The sequence below is a fragment of the Myotis lucifugus genome, unplaced genomic scaffold, assembly GCF_000147115.1.
Source record: "Myotis lucifugus unplaced genomic scaffold, Myoluc2.0 scaffold_51, whole genome shotgun sequence".
NCBI lineage: Eukaryota > Metazoa > Chordata > Mammalia > Chiroptera > Vespertilionidae > Myotis > Myotis lucifugus.
This window is the reverse complement of record NW_005871099.1, coordinates 3,471,618-3,486,636: the sequence shown is the minus strand read 5'-3', so window position 1 is coordinate 3,486,636 and position 15,019 is coordinate 3,471,618. Positions and strand designations below refer to the sequence as shown.

At 33.3% G+C, this 15,019-nt stretch overlaps 1 protein-coding gene across 1 annotated transcript in view; it reads right to left on the bottom strand.

Annotated features, from left to right (window-relative positions):
- Nucleotides 1–15,019, bottom strand: part of CACNA2D1 (calcium voltage-gated channel auxiliary subunit alpha2delta 1) — a 377,680-nt gene that overhangs the window by 58,051 nt on the left and 304,610 nt on the right. The window contains 3 exon segments of the mRNA XM_023753781.1: nt 3,803–3,892; nt 5,542–5,591; nt 6,453–6,531. Of these exon segments, the coding sequence (XP_023609549.1) occupies nt 3,803–3,892; nt 5,542–5,591; nt 6,453–6,531 (219 nt within the window).

Below are 15,019 nucleotides of genomic sequence, written 5' to 3'. Positions count from 1 at the left end.
ACCTAACATCAGAGGCCTCCATGAGCAGAGTGATATTAAAATATTATGTGCTTCAAATGATTTATTCACCTTCCTTTGTTGTAGCTTCATTCTTGATTTTCTTTTTCATGCCCTAGCCCAAGGCTTACATGCTAAATCACAAACGTGTTGCAGAATAACATTATGAACCAAAGAAACATGTTACAGATAACTGCATTTCTGAGATATTCTTGGTAAATACTATGGTGTTCAAAAGAAGTAATATCCTCCAAAATAAAGAGTAGTTTTCACAAAGTAAAATGATGTAGATAAAAACTTTAAGCATAAAATATGAAAGACTAGTCATGAAGTAGTTTAGTGTAACAATAATAAATCAGAATGTAGATGATATCATAGATCAAACTAGAGCCCCGGTGCATGGATTCATGCACCAGTGGTGTCCCTCAGCCTAGCCTGTGCCCTCTTGCAATCCGGGACCCCTCAGGGGATGTCAGACTGCCGGTTTCAGCCTGATTCCTACAGGCCAGGCTGAGGGACTCCATGGGTGCACCAGCTGGTTTAGGCCCAATCCCCACAGGCCAGGCCGAGGGACCCCACTGGTGCACAAATCCATGTACCGGGCCTCTAGTATGCATATAAGATCTTTGGTTAATCTCTTCTACCCTTCCTTGAGATTCATCAGTCTGTTCCATGTTTCCATACCTGTGCATTGAGTGTCTGCCCCCTGGTGGTCAATCTGCATCATAGCTACCGGTCAAACAGTTGCTTAGGCTTTTATATATATAGATGAGACCATGGATTTGTCCAAATGAACTGATTTTCAAGTCAGAGGTTCCCTTTTCTTTATTACTGCCATCTGACTAATAAAGAAATATAGGCCACCTATATATTTATCACTATTTCATGTCAAACACCATTTTTAACAGTCATTTTTAAAATAATTTTAAAATTGTCAAAAATTTCTCAGCTAAGGTGAGAAAATAGTGAATGATATTAGTGAAAAATATTAGTGAATCTTCTTGTGAATAATAACCCTAAATCCAAATCTCAGGACCCCTGTTCTCATTCCAGAAACAGCATGGTCTCATGGAGAAATGTCCTAGACTAGGGTTTAAAAATGTGCATGTGGGAAGCACAAAAATAATGGAAACCAAATAAAGTGAGGAAGGACAATCATAGAGAGGCTTTCAATAGAACAAGATACTAAATTTTGGGGACAAATAAAGTTAAGGAAACATCTACACATAGTTGGGTGCATGATGATTTATACGTTAGCTCTCTAATTAGTCCTAAACAAGACCATTTGACAATGAAAGCATCCTTAATTAAATGTGCAAATTAATATTCACAATGAAAATATTTTATCTCAAAAAACTCAAAATTACAGGTAATTCATAAAACTAGTCCCCAAAAAATAATTAATTGAAGATTCCTTTTGGCAAACTTTCCATTTGAGTTATAATGTACATGCATAGTTTAATACATGCTAGTATAGAATAAGATAATGTATATATGGATATAATCTCTTTCTTTGGATCACTTTTGCATTTGTATAGAATACTCTAATTAGCATATAAATACTGTAACATGTTCTAAAATAAGATACAAGACTAATATATTAAATAAATTCATGGATAAACTCATTGGTGGCCAACAATCATTTCTCCCTTATTTATACAGCAGACAGAAAACAAAAAACAAAAAACAAAAAAACACACAACTGTACTTGTTTCTAGAGAATTAGAAAAGAGGAACAAAACAAGATTTCTGCTCTCCTGGAATTTATTTGATATTTATTTTCTAGAACCCAGCTCTTTTTCCCCCTCTCTCTTTTTATGTGCAGATCCTCACTTTACCTCCCAAATAAAGTGAACCCTCTATAATATTGCTCCAGTCTTGTTTCTGTCCTTTCTCTCATTATCTCCTGAAGTGACTGATGTATCATTCCTTCATATACCCAGCACTTCGCAACTTTCATCCTGCACCCTGTGTGGTTCACTGCTAATCACCAATAATAAAAACCTAACCTGAAGTGGAAAATCAGAAAAAATGCCACCATCTTAACCTCACCCTACTTTACCTCAAAATATATGGCTTATTTCTTCTGAATTTCCAGATACCTTTTCATTTGCTCATTATACTTATTACAGTCTTGGAATATTTTCCCTTTTACTTCTTAGTATAACAGTTATTTTGACCAGCATTTGTTTTGAATCTGCTATGTGCAGAGACTATAAACAAATAATTAGAAATATAAGATGGGTCACTTTTCATTTTCAAGTGAGCAAAAAGAATATGTGTTCTTTTTTGACATTTAGTTTCAGCTTATAGAACAGCATATTTAGAACCAACATTTCTTCCTAATGTCTTTTGTGCTATCAGTAAGAACCTTACCAACAGTGCACAAATGTTGGTGAATGAACTTCTGGTCATAGGAAATACTACAGGGCATAATTATTGACTCCTCCTATCATACTCTGTACTATGATGGATTTGGGAAAGGAAGAAATCTGGCCATAGCTTCAGATGACCATGTGACCTTAAATAAATATGTGATGTCAAGAAGGAACCCTGGACAGTAATTTTAACTAGGGCCTGAGGTAGCAAGCTTCACTTTATCGGCCTTAGCATGCAAGGCTGCTGCTAATCGTGCCTATGTTCCTTCTAACTTCCTGTATATGTTTATTTTACAAGAACCAAATGATAAGTAATTTAAGTGGGTTGCATTTTGCCCCTTGGGTTCATCGTTGTATTTAGAACAGTTGAATCAGCATATAATTAAATTTCAAGTAGGAAAAAGGGTTACTGAATCACTATGTACTTTTCAGAGCTTAGTACTTTGATTCTCTCTAATACATTAGTAAAATCATTAATAAAGTCTTATTAATATTAAGCATATGAATATTTCTTAAGTATGATAATTACTGTCTATAACTTTCATATCAGGAAAGAAAAATTTACATTAACATTTTTTTCTCAGATTCAGCCCTATTAACATTTTGAGCTGGATGATTCTTTGTTGAGTGTGTGTGGTGGGAGGGTGGGAGTTCTCTCGTCCATAGTAGGGTGTTTAGCAGCGTGCCTGCAGGGCCTCTGCACCTCAGTCATCGTGCTAGAAATATCTATGTAGGTATTTCCAAATGACCTGCGAAGGGGAAAATCACCCACAGCTGAGAACTTCCACCGTAAAATATAACTGACTATCTGTACTAAAATTGTAGTTGTGTAATGGACAAGTGAACATGCTTTTGTTATTTCATACCTGATTTGATCACCTCAAGGGCCTATTTTTATAAACATCTAGGGTTGACCTAAAGCAAGAGTTTATATATGAAGAGGTGATTAGGTTTGTATTGAATTCAGAATAAGGTAAGATTTCTTGCCTGTCTAACTGCATGTACTTCTGAGTTTTTTGGGGATCTAGCTTGATTTACCGAAGCTACAAATGCTTCTGCTAGTGGAGGTCTACTTTTAAAATACTTCAAAATTCTTGTTCAAAACCTGCAGTAACAGGTACTAATTCACAAGACTTTCAGCATTTTTCACATAGCTATTGAAAAAGTTATGGAAATGCCCATAAATGCATGGTTGGAAACTTTACATTCTTAATGGATCAACTAAAAAAGAGATAACACTTTATATCTGTGGTTCTCTACTATGCAAGTATAGCTTCGTATTTAGATTATCTAAATTCTAGTTTTAAAAAGTTGTGATAGGGTTTTTAAAAAGGTTTAGTGAAATGGAAAAGAGAAATGTCATCTACAAAGAAGTCAGCTGTGTGCTTTTGTTATGACAGTTTTTGGTTGAATAGCCAACCTCTTACCAGTGCATCCAGGTACACATTTGTCCATTGGACTTGCTTAGCTTTGTCTCCTGCTAAAACCATTGGTCTTCCCAGAACATCCAAATATTCCTATTTATTAATAAAAAGTAAAATAGTTGAAAATTAAAAATGCTGTGTTAAAAAAAACCATCTCCACAGAAGAAAAATTATCTAGAGTTAAAAATGAATATGGAGTCAAAATTATTAAGACAGTAAGCATGTAATCATTCAATTCCTACTTTGGGCACTCCTTAAATGGTATAACTACACACTCTGAATCAACATTATTTGACTTACATTATTTATAAAATATATCTATCCTAGTTTTTCCTAGTAACAATCAAAACATTATCTTTCTGTGGCAAAGCCAATGATAAGTGAAATATGTTCCCTGTGAATTGTTTTATGTTAATCTAAACTATTTTAGGCTCTGTGATTTACTGGATGGAACTGCACAAATTTGAAATAATAAAGCAGCCACGTATTTGCTTTCATATCATAGATTGTTTGGCTGAAATTCAAAACTACATTTAAACATATAAAAAAATAAATGAAATACTGTGCCAAATCTAGACATCAGACTCAAATGCAGCTGCTGTTTCATTTCAACATTCAATGTATTCAGAACTCATTTCCACAAATTTCACGTTATTTAAGCTAAATTTGACTTAGTCTATTTTACAGATCCTCAGTTATATTCAAAATTGAGCTATGGTTTCAAACAGTAATTTATGAATACTTAAAAATAAAACCAATTTAAATTAACCTAATTGTTTCAATGTATAAAGTTACTGACCAGGCATGTTTTTCTTTTTCTATGTATTTTATTTATTTATTTATTTATTTTTCTTTATTAAGGTATTACATCTGTGTCCTTATCACCCAATTGCCACCCCCCCCAAAAAACCCCCACTCATGCCCGCACTTCCCTGTTGTCTCATTGGTTAGGCTTATATGCATGCATAAAAGTCTTTTGATTGATCTCTCCCCCTTAAATGGTTGTAGAAAAACCATCTCCTTGATGTAAGTTTATTTTAAACAGGTAAATATATCTACAAGGGTTATTTGGGGATGTAAATTCTTAGTAAGAACATATATAATTTGTCCAGAATAATTACAGTTTCATTTTCTATGTGATACCAACAACTGGAAAAAAAACACACTCATTTAAATTATTTGCAAGAGAACAAGTTCAAATTACATGAGATGAGACTATTAGTAACTTTGATTGTATTTGTTTTGTACGATGTTTTTCACATCTGAGAAGAACAATATACTTATATATTTTATGTTTGAGTTTTAGAACCCTTGGAACCTTACTGGAATAAGAAGTAATACATTGCTGCCCTGGCTGGTGTAGCTCAGTTGGTTGGAGCCACATCACAGTGCCTCGAAGGGTCATGGATTTGATTCCCAGTCAAGGCATATACCCAAGTTTCGGGTTCTATCTCTGGTCAGGAGGCAAGCAATATATGTTCTCTCTCTCTCTCTCTCTCTACCTCTCCCTTCCTCTGTCTCTAAAATCAATAAAAACATATCCTTGGGTGAGGAATAAAAAACAACAATATATTACCATAATACTCATCATTTTGTTACAAATGTAATATTATGCATAAATGTAAACTTATTACGTAAAATATTTTCATTTTCACCTATTTTCTGCATATTGAGCACATATAATTCAGAAAATACCTTATATTTTGAAAACAATAATTTAATAAAGGTTTGAAAAACTGTACCTGAGTATTGATTCTTATTGCTCCAATGGAAGGAATTTCATAATAATAACCTGAAACATATGTATACATATTTATGAAAATATATTATAGAAGTGTTCATGCAATTATTTATGGCTTCGTAAGAAAAACATTTTTTCACCTTAACTGGCAAACAGTAAAATATTAACACCACCAATAAATTTGAAAATTACTGATTATTGTATATTCATTACAGATACATAGATTATTAGAAATGTTGCTACATTATCTTACATTGTACAAAATAATTATTTTTCTACAAAACAGTAGTGAACCTGATAACATTAAAAATGTTTTCTATGGGGGAAATTATTGACGACGAATGATCATGAGTATCTGATAATCATATTTATATAAATATGTGCCTAAATATAACTTTAAGAATACATTTAGGTTCTTTCTATTCCTATGTGATCACTATTTATCTTTCAAATAATATCTTATATTTTTTCTGAGTACAAAGGAAATATGGACTTACTACACAAAATATGAATTATTTAGAAATGTGTAAAAATACATTTTTAAAACAACATTAATTTAACCAGACAAAAATGTATATATGTCACACTTTCTTATATCCAAGTTTTATGTAATTTAGGTATTCTTTCATTGTTAGTTTTTCACATTAAGGTTATACTTAATAAGCATCATTAAGTATCATTTAATATATCCTTTTATGAATGTACAATATCACCAGTGTCTGAATTTTTATATAATGTAACAAAAAGTCTGTTGTGTTGTTTTTCCACAGAAAACATTGTCAGCATCTTATTCTAGCCTTGAGTCCTATAAAATTAGCTACAACTTTAGATTATTTTAAATAATAATATGTAGAACTACAACTACCAAATTATTTTTTTCTAATAAAACGTGGTCATGAAAATGGATGTTACCTTTATTTTCACAGGCCATCCACTGAATAGGTCCTCTGTCATAATTATGTTGACCAACAGAAAATGTGAATACACGTACCTGGTGAATAAAAATGTAGGTATCTGTTAGGCTGCATACCCTTTAATTAAACTGCACAACAATATAGCTAAAGTAAAAAAATAAAAATAAAAGCATGTTTTTCATAGTTGATTAATGGGACAAGAAAAATTGAGACCAGAAAAGCATTATAGAAGGCACCAGACAGAAAAAAATATCACCACAGACTTCAGTTATGAAATTTAAAGGTGCCCTGCACCATATCCTGATCCTATGGCAAGATCATAACTAAGGTTTTATTAGTAGAAACAGCACCTTTCAGGTCCAGTCTAAGTTCACCTGTTTTACCTGGTTAAAACATATTATTCATATATCTAGTCAGTACACAATAGAAATTTGCCCGTACTTTATAGGTATGTAGTGATAAAAATCCTGTGTAATAAAAGGGTGATGAGCAAATCTAACGAACGGCAGAAAGCTGGTCACTATGATGTGCGCAGACCACTGGGGGCAGACACTCAATGCAGGAGCTGCCTCCTAGTGGTCAGTGCACTCCCACAGGGGGAGCCCTGCTCAGCCAGAAGCTGGGCTCATGGCTGGCGAGTGCAGCAGTGGTGGTGGGAGCCTCTCCCGCCTCCGTGGCAGTGCTAAGGATGTCTGACTGCCGGGTTAGGCCCGCTCCCCATGGACATCCCCCGAGGGCCCCCAGACTGTAAATGGGCACGGGTGGGCTGAGGGATACCCCCCCCGCCCCACACACACACACACACACACTGAGTGCACAAATGTCATACACGGGGCCTCTAGTGTATACATAAAGGACATCACTATGCTTTTAGTTGCTTAAGGCAATTAAATTTAGTGATGTTTTTACTACTTTCACACTATGGAAATATTTAGGATGCATAGGTATGATTATGCTAGTTATATTACTTATTTTCTATAAAAGATGGTTGGTGTATATAAATATTTTAAGCTCCGACAATTTTTAAAGAGAATCAAAATAGATAGTTTCTAACATGTTATAAAATATGCAAATCTTTAAAACTTTAATTGAGATGGTTGTTAAATTATAGTAATTTAAGTATTTATTGAGAGGCATTGAATTTAAATAATACTATAAAAGTGTAGAGGACAAATTTAATGATGCTAACAAGTATTTAATAAAATGGCTACTTAACATGGGTTGATTTTTACCAATTTAGTAATCTAAACCAATATTCTAAGTTCCACATTTTAGCTTTTTCTAAAGATAAACATGCAGAAAATCACTTTTCCATGATTTTCATGTTCTGGTTTGAACTATGTTAAGAGCTTTTCCCTAATTCATGTCGATTGACTGTTTGAATTGACATTTTCTAATTGTTTCATCTGTTTCATCTTTTCCACATGATTGCAGAGCTCAAATCTCAAAAGAGATTTCACATCTGTTCTCTGTTCTCTCACTTGTCTCGGCCACACAGAAACCACGTTATAACAACCCCTGCCCAAAAACGTACATCGGGGATGTTGCCGTTTCACTTGTAAAGTTTTATGTGAGCCACCCTTAAGTCGTCCAGGTTTGCCTTAGCTCGTTATGTACCGAGGCATTCGGTGGACACAGCTGAGTTTTAATCACCTCAAGTGGCAAGAACAAATGACTGGTTCTCGGTTAACAAAAGTGAGTGACTAATGACACTTTTTTTCCTCTCAAAATACAAGATTTATTTTCTTAAATTCTTCAATTGGATCCCTTTTTAGGCTGCCTATATATTTCAATGGAGTGTTACTGCTTATATAGTTGAACTTACTCCTAAATGGAAATACTTGTGGATAAGCAGGTTGGCCACCCTACTGATGACTCGATTTAAATGCTAGCCCCTACACAACTGTCACATGAATTCAGGGCAGGGAAAAAACCCAGATGCTCCAGAAAGCACTCGGGGATTGTCTTTATAATTAACATGTGAAAGCATGTCTCCACTTTTCAACTTAAAGCATTGCTTTCTCTCATTGTTCCTGTTCCCACAACAGTGTTCTAGGAAAAAAATTTTTCATGAAACACTTTTCATTAAAAAGAAATAAATGAATACCACTAATACGTCTCTTCCAGGCAAGCATTTCTAATGACATAGAGACATAGATGCTACACTTAGACATACCATGTCATTATTTTGAGTGATGTTATTTATCAAATAGTCCAAATAAACACAAATCAGCCAAAAAAACATAAGGGTTAAAAAAAAAAAGCTTGTAACTTTGCTTTACTACTAAAGTTTTTCCAACTCCCCTGGAGCCCTCCTAAATCCAAATTAAGGGATTCAGGATCAGGGCTGGGTGTGGAAGTATACTTTCTGTCACAGTTATAATTTCATAAAATTTTAAAGGACACTCATTTCCACCACCACCCCATCTGTCTTTGTTCATTTTTCACATAGGTCCTTGGCTATTCGAATATAACATTAACTGATTGAATCCTCCCCTTATACAAATGTATATGCTTTAACTGTCAACATTTTTTAAAAATGTTATCTTTATAAAGCATTATATTTTTTATTTTTCAATTATAGTTTACTCATTTAAATATTTTAATATGTTTTTTATTTATTTTAAAGAGAGGGAGAGAGCTAGAAACATTCACAAGAGAGACACATCAATCTGCTACCTCATGCACGCCCCCTACTGGGGATTTAGCACGCAACCTGGGCATGTGCCCTGACCTGGAATTGAACCAGTAACCTCTTGGTGCATGGGTTGATGCTCAATCCACTGAGCCACACCATCAGGGCTACTGTCAACATTTTAAAAGATATTTTTCTTTCTGAAATTTTCCGAACTCCATGAGGGTAATAAAATCTCAAGAATTTTAAATGTAACCTTTTTATAACTTCTGCAACTACCTTACAATTATAATATTTACAAAATCTTTCTACTTTATCTAAGATTCTTATTTTTCTCTTGATGGATATACACACACACACATACACACACACATATACATACATATACACCAATCAGATGCATGTTTATATTAAATGATTTCAGATTATCTTAGAATTTTCAGAAATAATTTTTAAAAATATATATTTGTTTCAGAAAAAGTATACTAAAAATTACCTAAAATTTTAAATTCCTTATATGACAATGAAAAAAATCAATAAAATTATTTCACTTGCAGATGCCATAACTATGTCTAATTTAGCTTTGTTTTATACATAATAGGTAATTATGAAAGAATTTTAACGTCATAAACATGTGAAATACACGTTATAGTGCATGTACATGATGAATTAGTGAAATTTAAAATATTTTTTTTCACACTGACTTTCCACTTGGACTTGAGATGGTATTCTTCCTATTCTATATAATATTACTGCCACCCTGTGGAATAATGAACTAATCTAAAATTCCAGATATCCAGATCCACAGAGATGATTGCTATGCCCTGCTCTCATGTTTTCCACTTCTTTAAATTTACACTTCAGATTTAGCTATAATTTTAGGTAAAGGAAAAATAAAGCGATTCCTTGGAATATGCACAATTTAAAAATCAAGGTAAACTACATTCCCAATTATGTATATTTTTAGAGCTCTTTTCTTATTAGTGCATTTGGATGGTCTTAAATAAAATGACACACAAAGTAACTCAAAATCCTTAATGTGTACTCACACAAGCTATGTATTTTATCTAAAGTCTCAAACAAATTAATTTAAACCAACTTTATATCAAAACAAAGTCAACTTTTGTAAAAACATTACTTATGCTGCATGGTACATTTATAATCACAATATTAGACTCATGTAACAAATGCAAACTAAAAACTTTTCTAAATAATATAGAAAATTTGCTAAATGTTCCTCAACTAATTTGTGTGATTTTCAACAGGCTCATGTTTCGAAATGTTCATTTCTGTGAGGTACATATATGAGACATATACAATCATAGATGGCTTTGAAAAATATTTTGATAATGCTGGTGCCCAGATCTTTAACAGAAATAATATGGGAAAGTAGTGTTAAATAAACATTGGATTAGGTTAAAACAGTTCCAAGATTATACTATTTTATCTATTGTATCTATTTTAGTGTCTTATAAATAAATGGAAATAAATATTTGTTAAATGAAAAAAAAAGCCCATAATCAAATGAGTGGTCTCAACTTCTCACCAGAGGGATCTAAGACATATGTCATGCTATCTGACATGTAAAGCAATTAATTATAACAGAGCAGAGCCGACACAGGGCTCATAGCTGTCTTGCATTTTGTAATCTGGGCAGTTTCATTATATCATGATAAATTCTTAACCTTTTTTAAATGTTATTTAGACTTGCTCAATGGAGTTAAACAAACTTTTGCAGTCAAAATAAAATATACTTAATTCACGTACCACTTATGTACTGCATTAATTCCTAAAGAATAAAAAAACTCTCATAATCCTTGACTCATGTTTAGTTGTATAAGCATAAGCATATGCATAGAAGCAATAGATATTTAAGAGTGTATTTAATAAAATTAAACTGAAAACAATTAAACATCAGTCCTTAGTAGCCTCAAACTTTCATAATTGGCCTTTAGTTGTTTCAAAAACCAAATTTTCTCTGAATAGAGAAATTATAATTCCAATAATATAAAGCTGATACATCAAGTCTGCCTTATTTGATCAGAGAAAACTTTTAATTAACAAATTTTGTTATTTGAAATACATTACTGATTTGTTTCTTATAATATGCAAATGATTTATAACTTTATCCTACAATACTGGACTTCTGCTAATCTCTTTATTTTGTTTTGTTTGTTGAAGAATAAAATACTTGTCGTCAATTAAGATTTTTCCAAAGCCACAGGGTCAAACTATTTTAAAAAATCATAGGAATTTCTCGTTTCCCAGCAGAACACAGTTACTGGAAACTGTCACCTCGACAATTATCAGTTACCCAGAGTTCAAGTTTAATTTGCATTAGGCAAATCTCCAAGGAATAATGGAAATGAGACTATGAAGAAAGAAAGCCAATAAAACTAAAATAAAAACTTCAGCTATCGAAACATATTAGAGAAATGATGTCAGAAATGCGTTTTATTAATTTACTATGTGTACTAAAACTTTTGGCTTTACGCCTATAAAAATAGGAGATTGGACTGAGTATTTTAGAAGAAAATTCTGCAGTGGTTTCCAGAACTCACAAAGATCCCAGAATCCCGAGCATTTGAATAACCCATATCTCTAGTTTTATAGTATTATAAAGTAAATTAAAGTGTCCAAATACCCCTTTCACACTTTATTTTATAAAGCCCAATGATCTGAAAGGTACTTGCAGCCTGCAAAATTTTGACAGCTGAGTTTCATCCATCTTTGTCTGTTAAAGCTGTGGGAAGCATGTCCTTCAGTGGTAAAATCCCGTTGTCCAATAAGAAGGAAGGCTCCTGGGTGGGCAAATGATGACGGGCATAGCCACAGGGCTGCCCGGGAGAAGAGAGAGACAGAGGACCGCCAGGCACATTCCACATAAGTCTATGAAATGTGGACTGTAGATCATTTAAACTCTTGACTCTGTCACTTAATAGCTGTGGGACTTTCAAAAAGTTACTTTAACTTCTCAAATTTTGAATTTCTAATTTCCAAAATGTCAATGAGGATGATAATAAAAATACTTTTATTATATGATTAATCCAGTTGAAAATAAAATGATACATGCAAAGCATTTATATTATATGAAAAATTGTGAGCTCTGTACATATTAGCTACGGTAATGAAGATGATGATAATTATAACAACAGTAACAGTGATGACTAGAATGTCTTCTGTAGTCAAACCATCAGAATTCAAAGAGGTAACGTTTCCCATTAGTGGGACATTAGCCTTTCATGCCTCAAAATGAACTTAAAATTCCTCAAAATAATACCTTTCTAAAGGAAAAAATTTGGCTCACTCTCTTACATTTAACAATAAGCTCTAAATAAAAGAGTCTAATATTGTCTAAATGTCATTTTGTTCCTATGAGATATGTCTGTATGGAATTTCCAAGGGTCTGACAGAAGCAATAATTTAATTGATGTTTGTTGGATTTGATTAAGTTAACAATATGAAACAACTTTAAAAAGAAAAGTGAAATGCAATAGTCATCTACTTTTATCTAAAAGAAGCAGATATTTCTTTTTCTCTCATATCTTACATGTGGGTGCATAACACAGATACATGAGTTGGGATTATGATGGTATTTTTAATTTATAAACAACAATTATAATGAATCACCCTTACATGATCAGATTATAAGGAAGAAATTTTGAGTTCCCCCTCCTTCTGCCTTCATTTATAGTACTTTATAAGGAAAGAATAAGTTACAGGCCCATTGCATTTCCAAGCAATTTGTAACTCTGCAAAGACTGCTGTCAGCTGAGATATCAGAAAATAAGCAATATAGTGATTTATTTCAAATGTTATTCTTGAGTAAAGCCAAATACTTTACTGACACTAATAATGAGAATCCTCATGAAAAACTATGTGTTGGACTGATTAGGGTCAATGGAAAAGTGCCATTGATACAATCATTTTTATATAAACTTAAATCCTCCCTACTTATAAGATGATGTGTAAGAATAGACCGTCAATTTTACTCCACATTCCAATTATAAGACAAATATTGTTTTAAGCGACTTCCCATTAAAAGAACAAAGCTATGAGTTTCTCCTGACATTTATGAATTTCTTATGGTTTACCTCAGGTGTATATTTATTGCATATTTACTGATATTAGTATGTCAGTAATCATGTAGCAACTACTGTGTTTCAAGCACTGTGCTAACCACTAAGGGTTTAATGGTTGGTTATAAATTAACACAAACCCTACCTTATCATAGAGGGGAGTTCAAATTAAAGAGTGAACAAATATATTCGTAAAATTAAAAATGGTAATCTGGGAGAAAGAAAACAAAAGGAAAAAAGGATGCTGACATAGAGAAAGCTAAGGGAGTTTCTGGGGGAAGGGGCCACTCTAGAAAGATTGGGTGAGGAAGACACCTACAGAGATATATTGTAAACAGAGGTGTTCATCTATCAATGAGGCAGCCACCGAAAAAGGAGAATGGAATGCCTTTTCTGATGTGAAGTTTTAACACAAACAATGGGCAATCCCAATTGCAGGTGATACAGTTCTACCTAGAAATTACTTCAAGTGCAGTTTCTATCCTCTGAGGTTTATGCTATATTTTACACTTTCTGCTTAATTAATACTTAACCTCATTTTTCATAAGATTTGTTTTAGATATTAAAGATTATAAAATACATGAAGTAATATGACTGAAGGAAATATATCCTATATAATAAAGAAATAATATGCTAATTAGGCCAGATGGGGGAATGACCTTCCAGAATGACCAGTGGGCGGGGCCAGTACTGCAAGGCAGTCTGGGCCACGAGGCAGCCGGGGCTGAGTGGGCCGAGGCAGCCGGGGCTGTGAGGGCCTACTCTTGCACGAATTTCATGCATCAGGCCACTAGTCTGATAACATTTTCCTTAGTTTAGGTAACTGTCAACATTAACTTTATTCAGAAAGAAACGAATGTAAATAAACCTGTTAAAGAGGAGGACACAGTCACACACACATGCACAAAACCTGCCTTTGATAATCTCTCTATTGGCAGGGCCAGTCTTACAATGCAATTATTGCTTTCAGCTACCCAGTAACTCTGGTATAAAATAATATATTTGATTTTATCAACAAGGTATAGTTCCTGTTCTAACATTAAAAATCATTTGGAAACTGTTGAAAGTATCTTTTTTTTTTTAGAAAAGTTTTATTACAGATATTTTAGAAGCAGTGCATTTGTTAAATAGTATTAAATAATTTGACACATCTGGCCCAGCCAGTGTGGCTTAGTGGTTGAGCATCGACCTATGAATCAGGAGGTCACGTTTGATACCCAGTCAGGGACAGGCCAGGGTTTCAAGATCAACCCCTAGTCTGGGGCATGCAGGAGGCTGCTGATCAGTGATTCTCTCTCATCACTGAAGTTTCTGTCTCTCTCTCCATCTCCCTTCCTTTCTGAAATAAAAACACATTAAAAAAAATTTACACATCTGAATGCCCTCATTATCATATGTTTGAACATTCATTCTAAAGGCTTTATTCTTGCCTGATGAAGTAGCCAGAGAGAGACAAGAGAGAAGGCAATGAATTATTTTCCATGAATAATTTTCCCTACCATCTGTTGAAAAATTGAAAATTGTCACTGTTACCATATAAAACACATACACAGAGTCAGCCATTTGTGATTTGCTTTAAAATTTTATAGGGTATAGATTTTATCTCGCTACTTTGGATTTGATAGAAAATTAGGACAGACTTTTTATTTAATTAAAAAAATGATGTATCTATTGTCAGATGATTAAATTTTATAGCTATTCATTCTTTATTTTGAAAATTATTCCCCATCTATCATATGCTTTTTTCCACTTGTTCTCAGTCATTTACTAGTTGTTTTGAAATACCCACTTTATTAATTTTCACTGCCTTTCATTTTTTAATTCTGAGAATTAAGCTAAGAATCAGAGAGC